The sequence below is a fragment of the Sinocyclocheilus grahami genome, unplaced genomic scaffold, assembly GCF_001515645.1.
Source record: "Sinocyclocheilus grahami isolate Dianchi unplaced genomic scaffold, SAMN03320097.WGS_v1.1 scaffold155.1, whole genome shotgun sequence".
Classification (NCBI taxonomy): domain Eukaryota; kingdom Metazoa; phylum Chordata; class Actinopteri; order Cypriniformes; family Cyprinidae; genus Sinocyclocheilus; species Sinocyclocheilus grahami.
This window is the reverse complement of record NW_015505334.1, coordinates 396,121-402,983: the sequence shown is the minus strand read 5'-3', so window position 1 is coordinate 402,983 and position 6,863 is coordinate 396,121. Positions and strand designations below refer to the sequence as shown.

Sequence of the window (6,863 nt, the reverse complement as noted above, 5' to 3'; positions counted from 1 at the left end):
AAAAAAAAAATTATTTATTCCTTCTCTTTCTAGCTTGTACTTATTTGAACAATGTCTAAGAACTTGGTATTACAACCACTTCTTGTGTCTGTTTGCCTCTCTTAAGAAGAATCGCTTTATGTATCCCCCAATTGTAAGTCGCTTTGGATAAAAGCGTCTGCTAAATGACTAAATGTAAATGTAAATGTAAATGTAAATTAATGGGCTAATTTTCATTTTTGGGTGAACTAACCCTTTATAAATGTAACACCTGTAATTATATCAAAGTTATTGATGTTGCTCTGAAAAAAAATGTAGGCTACTAGATCTCTTTGACTTCCATTAAATGTTGTTTCTTAAGTTCCCAAAATAATGTTGTTCAGTTGGAGACAGCGAAACACTGAAACGTACACTCACGATGCAGTCTGTCATGTGACCAATTGTGATGTTTTTGGCAGCTTTTGCTAATTACATTGAAATGACAATATTTCAATCAATACGGACAACATTGATATGGGGACCATGTACATAACTGTTTTAGATGATCCATATCATTGATATTAACAGACAGTGTGAAATGATGAACAAAGATTTATTCTATAATAGATAAACCTCATATATACATACATTTAAGCCATATCTAATACAAATTGTATGTACATTCTTAGATATTTATATATTAAGAGTGCCTGCTGAAAGAGTACAGTCAGTTGTTATTTTGTTTCATAATATGTATAAAAACATACAAAAATAAACAGAAACCAAAAAATCAGAGCCAATTGATCAGTGGAGGAGGGATGATTTACAAGAACTTTCTGTACATTTTTACTTAAAAAAAAAAAAAAAAAACCTTTTGGATAAATTTTGGACACAGACAGAGACTTTTTTCCCCAGCAGTCTTTTGTTTGACACTGTACACACAGGCGAGTCATAAGTAAGGTTAATGTAAAGGCTTGAGATCACCCCAATGAAACAGGGACCCACGTCACATTACTGGATACAGATGCACCAGTTTCCATGCAAAACACTACACTTCATAAAACTGGCAGATGTTATTTGAAAGTTTATAATCATCTTTTGTAAGTAACACCTCTCATTTTCATGGTGTGGGAAAAAAAAACAAAAAACAAAAAACTGTAAACCATGCATATGTTTAATTGTTCAATGGTTGCTGTTTCACATAATTGTTTTAAAGAATGTTTATTTTGTCCCTGCATGGAGTTCAGGTTTGAAATGTTATGATTACATTCATGACTAATTCATCTGGATAAGAACTCCAGATACACTAACATTCAAAAGTTTGGAGTCATTAAAATTTTTTTTAATACAGCAAGGATGCATGAAATTATTCAAAAGTGACAAAGACATTTATAATGATTTCTATTTTCAATAAATACTGTTCTTTTGAATTTTCTAGTCGTCAAATAATAATAAAAAAGCATCATGGTTTCCACAAAAATATTAAGCAGCACAACTGTTTAACAACATTGAAAATGACAAGAAATTCTTGTTTCTGAACAATCATGTAACACTAAAGACTGGAGCAATAGATGCTGAAAATTCAGCTTTACCATCACAGGAATAAATTACATTAAAAAAAATATTCAAATAGAAAATAGTAATAATATTTTACAGTATTACTTTTACTTTTTTATACTTTTAAATGTATTAAAAAACGCATTCTTGGTGAGCATAAGAGACTTCTTTCAAAAACATGAAAAAAATCCTACCTCCAAACTTTTGAACGGTAGTTTATATCATTGCTATGGAAAGCCATTTCCACCTGAAAATTAACAGGTAATTGTTTCCCATAATTGCGACTGTATATTGTTAATTGCTTTATATTTCGATGTGAATTTATATTATTTTGTTTATTTTCCACAACTACAACTATTTCCTGTACTTGTGATTTATTTAAATCTCACAATGTAACTTTACATGCGAATTTTTGGGAGAGGGGGAAGGAAGGGTTGTGAGTGCAAAAGTGCGACAATTAAAAAACAAATAAATTAATAAATCTGTTTAGAGAGACATCAGTCACCCAAATAACATGGACTCCCCTATTATCAGTCATTTTTTTATTTCCTTAATTTGGCTCAATTATGGGTAAAAACTGTACAAGCAGTTCTGCTAGGCCATGGCTATTGAAGCTCTACAAAAATAATATCATGTTGTCCACACTCTTCGCTTGCGGAAGTCCTCAGAAGCAAGGAGATATTTACAGCAGATGGAAAAAGATGAGAAGGTAGGTGAGATTAAGAGCAGAGTTGGCTAGATGTGAAAGGAACTGAGAGATCTTCCACAAGGCTTGCAGTCCTCCATGCTAAAACAAGCTTTGTTTTCTTTAAATGGAGACTTCGTATTCTCTCGTATCCTGTGGACCAAAGAAACAAAAAACATCAAATATAATATAATATATGTATATATCAAGTCATTATGTGAGAGGTAGGAATATGTAGCAAAACCAATGTTGGCTGTGAAAACAACACAAAAGAGATGCTAAAAATGGAGACGCCCTACGCCAGTGGTTCAAACCTTCTCGGCCTTGTCCATGTGACGCTATTCCATTGATCAACTCTCCTTACAGGCTCTTTCTTTACAACAGAATCCTAGAGAGTACCTCTGGTGGCTGCTTTGAATCATAGGTCTCTGTACAAATCAAAAATACCATGCAACTTAAGCATGAAAAAAATGTAAAAATAATCAGCAATGGAAACATAATGGAAGTTGGAGGAACAACTTTCAGGCAATTTTGTGCGGAAAACAATGTGTGATTTATGAAGTGATATTGTGGTGCTATCCAACAAATAAACACAATGTAGATTACTAAATGAGTATTAAAAAGCCTTCCGATGTTTATGAAAAATAAACAGCATGCTAAACCAATAACACATGTGAAATAAAAACAAACCTTTATAATCCTGAAATTAAATATCCAAAACGCAATATTGATTGGCTTTGCTTTTTGTAATCACAGTCTTTTGTAAGTCGAGACTTGTCATTAGACAGACATGTCTTTCTTCAAACCCAAGAGAAATGCTTGTGTTTGCATCATCTTCACATAATGCTAGTCGCCACTTCAGGGCATTAGTGCAAGAAGAGCTGGCACATATACATGCACAACATACAGTACAGTACACAGACACTCATCTGTCCAACCACACACACTTGCGTACAGTCAAACACAGACTTCAGACAGAAATCGAGCAGTTTAGTATATGCAGGCAGTGAGTGCCGCTGGGACTGTGTTATGAGTGCTACACCACACAGAGAGAGATCTGGAGGGACACTAGCACAGCACATAAGAGGTGCGAATAACCTGCAGTCTGTAATGCATGTTAGACGCAGGAGGCTGGGGAAAAAGAGCATGCATCAGTGTAAAAGTATTGACAGTCAAAATCTCACCTCATTGTTCTTCAGGGATGCAGATAGTGAGAGAGGAAAGAATGTGCAAATGTAAGTGATTGAGCAAGTTAAAAAGCATCAGATCAATTACATTTTTCATATTTTTGAATTTTTGGAGTTCAACAGCAATGGTCCCTTCCGCTTGTGAGATTGTCTCCCTTTTGTGCTTCACAGAAGAAAGAAAAAGTCACAGAAGTTTGGAGCGACATGAATATGAACAAATGATGACAATTGTAATCTGTAGTGTGAATGTTAATCTTGAGCTGAATGTTGAACAATGAGAGCAGGTGAAGGAGACGTGGCTGGTGATATGCTAACAGACTCCGCAATAATAAAGTTAAATGTTTAACTTCCTCTTTGGTGTTCTGGCCCAGTGATAAAACCATGTGTGATCGCTAATGACGAGATGATGAGGGTGTGGCTCCGTGCACCACTTCATTTCAACTCCAGAATGGCACTTTACAGCTAATTGGATTACAGAAATGAACCCACAATATGGCAACGCAGATGGTGTTCAAAGTGCAGATGTGCACCTGTAAGACTAAACACATGAGTACCTCTCAGTCCTACCATGAAATATTACTGCAAATGGATGTGATGGGTGGGGATAGGTTTCTATTACAACTGAGGAGGTGGTTGTTGATGAATGTAGCCTGTTTATAAATACATGCTTTACTTACTGCAGTCTCATAGATGGGGTTTACAAAAGCTGACTCTCCACTGATGTGATCATATTGTGGTGATGTGGACATGGAGAGTCGTAGAGACTTGCCTTGCACCCTGAGAACAAACATATGACGACGATCCACGTGACTTGCAATGGACTGAACCACAGGAGAGACATTTGAACTAAACTATAACCACAATTGTCACAAACAATATACAAATTTCAACAACATGGCATCCGCAAAACAAATTATATTTAACTTCTTAACTTCTATTTAACTGTAATAGCAGTAATACTGTGAAACATTATTACAACTGAACTATTTTATATTTTAATTTATTTTAAAATGTAATTTATCACTGTGATGGCAAAGCTGAATTTACAGCAGCCAGTCTTCAGGTTCACATGATCCTTCAGAAATCATTCTAATATGCTGATTTGCTGTACAAGAAACATTTCTTAGTATCATCAATGTTGAAAACAGTTGTGCTGCTTAATATTTTTGTGGAAACGGATAGATTTTTTTCCAGGATTTAATGATGAAAAGAAAGTTCAAAAGAATTGCATTTATCAGTAATATAAATTTTAATGCATCCTTGGTAAATAACGTATTCATTTATTTAAAACAAAAAAACAAAACAAAACAAAAGCTTACCTTGAGAAGTAGAAATATATTGACATGATGATTATTATGATTATGGCCACTGGGATAAAAATGGAAACAGCCACACTGGCTCCCTCTATACTGAAGTCTGCACTGGCCACTGATATGGGACAAAGTAACAAAGTATAGCAAATACATAAAATAAGTTAATCTGTATACCTGTGGTGACAAATGTATGTACATTTCTAATATTCAAAGGTTCTTACCATCCAGTCTGCGTTCATCTATGTACTCCAGTGTTATGGCTGGGAGAAAAGCGAGAGCTTTTAACAAATGAGAAAATGTTGCTTGTCATAGCAATTATTCAAATCAAACACTCCCTACCCTGAAGAGGAACAACATATCAATAAATAAACATCCACTGCAGACAGGAAAGAGACCTTATGTGAGTGATATAGTATGCAGATCACACATCATGAACACTGCAAAACACACAGACTACCTTTGCACTGCGGGGGTGGATGGCTCCATTTGGAAGGATGCCCGGGGACACAGCGGAGAACAAGCTCGCCCTGGAGCTCATACCCACTCATGCAGGAGAAGCGCACAGTTTCTCCAGCCTGATACACATGCTTCTCTGAGCTCTGAATGGTATAGGGAGGACTGCCGGGGTTCCTACACGGCTCATACGAATCAGCTATATAACACAAATATACACACATCCACAAATACAGATTAGGTAATTCTATACTAACTACTTCTGAATTTAGAATAAAATAAAATGAAAACGAATCAAAACAAAACAAAAAAAGAAAAAAAGAAAACAAATACAGATCAGTTCGTTCTAAACTACTACTTTCTCTAAACGGAGACTTTGTAAAGTAAAGAAAAGAAAACTAACCAAAACAAACAAACAAACAAAAACAAAACAAAACAAATATGATTTAGTTAGTTCTAAACAACCACTTCTGTAAATAGAATGAGGACTTGTAAAAAAAAAAAAAAAAAAAAAAACGAATAGAGGCAACAGTAAAGAAAACAAAACCAACCAAAAAAGAAAGAATATAATTTTTTTATTTGTTAGTAATAAACTATTGTTTTTGTAAATAGAATGAAACATCGAAAAAACAACAACAACCAAGCACAAAAGTATGGATTAATGATATACTGCTACTTTTGTGAATAGACTGAAACCTTGTCATCAAAAGAAACCAAAACCAAATCAAATCAAATCAAACCAAACCAAAAAAAAAGAACTAATATGGATTATTTTGTTTTATTCTATTATTTCTGTAAATAGAACGAACAAATTTAGAAAAAAAGTACAATAAAATAAAATAAAACAAACATTATTAAATGTTTCAGTGTTTACACTGTAAACTATACTGTGAAGACTTCATTGCAAGTTGATTAAATCATAAGTTTTATACAGTTAACACCCACTATGTGTGTCTGTCTGTTGGTGTGTATATGTGGGATTATTTGTGAACAAAATCATGTACTCACGAATGCATTTGGGCAGTTTCTCGCTCCACTTGGGGCCGGTGGAGTCGCGGTGGTAGCAGGAGAGGAGGCTGTTTCCTGACAGCGAGTAGCCTTTGTTACAGATGTACTGGACAGTAGAGCCCACGATGAGACGTGGGCCAGACATCACCCTGCGACTGTGCTCCACCGTGCCTGGATCCGGGCATGACAGGACTGGAAAAGAAATAGCAACAGGCCGGCCACAGAGTTTATTGTTTATACTGAAACAATATTGCATTTCTCTTTTGTTGAGTTTGGAGTTTGGAATGGTCAGTACTGTACACCATAGATCTATGATATATGAGTTTGTACATCAATAATGATTATTTTAATGGTTTTATAATGTAAGCATAATAATAAAATATGTAAATACATGAACATGGCAGTATAAACATGCTATTATAAGTCACACTTACATGACTTTACATTGCAATATTCAAGAATCTTATATGTAAGGCCAGGGGTCACCAAACTTGTTCCTGGTGAGTATAGCACCAACTTGCCTCAACACACCTGCCTGGAAGTTTCAAGAATACCTAGTAAGACCTTGATTATTTGGTTCAGGTGTGTTTGATTAGGGTTGGAGCTAAACTCTGCAGGACACCGGCCCTCCAAGACCGAGTTTGGTGACCACTGTGTTAGGCAATCAATGTTACTGTCAACTAATTAGTTGAATTGTATTGT

The 6,863-nt window shown here is 35.1% G+C and overlaps 1 protein-coding gene across 1 annotated transcript in view; it reads right to left on the bottom strand.

The window, feature by feature from the left end:
* Positions 1 to 1,686: 1,686 nt before the first annotated feature.
* The window catches only part of LOC107592631 (seizure protein 6 homolog), a 32,617-nt gene continuing 27,440 nt past the window's right edge, over positions 1,687 to 6,863 (bottom strand). Inside the window, exons 9-16 of the mRNA XM_016282173.1 lie at positions 6,162 to 6,353; positions 5,158 to 5,352; positions 4,922 to 4,960; positions 4,707 to 4,815; positions 4,065 to 4,164; positions 3,385 to 3,393; positions 2,515 to 2,628; positions 1,687 to 2,353 (exon numbers count right to left, since the gene is read on the bottom strand). Coding sequence (XP_016137659.1) covers positions 2,551 to 2,628; positions 3,385 to 3,393; positions 4,065 to 4,164; positions 4,707 to 4,815; positions 4,922 to 4,960; positions 5,158 to 5,352; positions 6,162 to 6,353 — 722 coding nt within the window. The 3' untranslated portion in view covers positions 1,687 to 2,353; positions 2,515 to 2,550. The remainder of the gene's footprint in view (positions 2,354 to 2,514; positions 2,629 to 3,384; positions 3,394 to 4,064; positions 4,165 to 4,706; positions 4,816 to 4,921; positions 4,961 to 5,157; positions 5,353 to 6,161; positions 6,354 to 6,863) is intronic.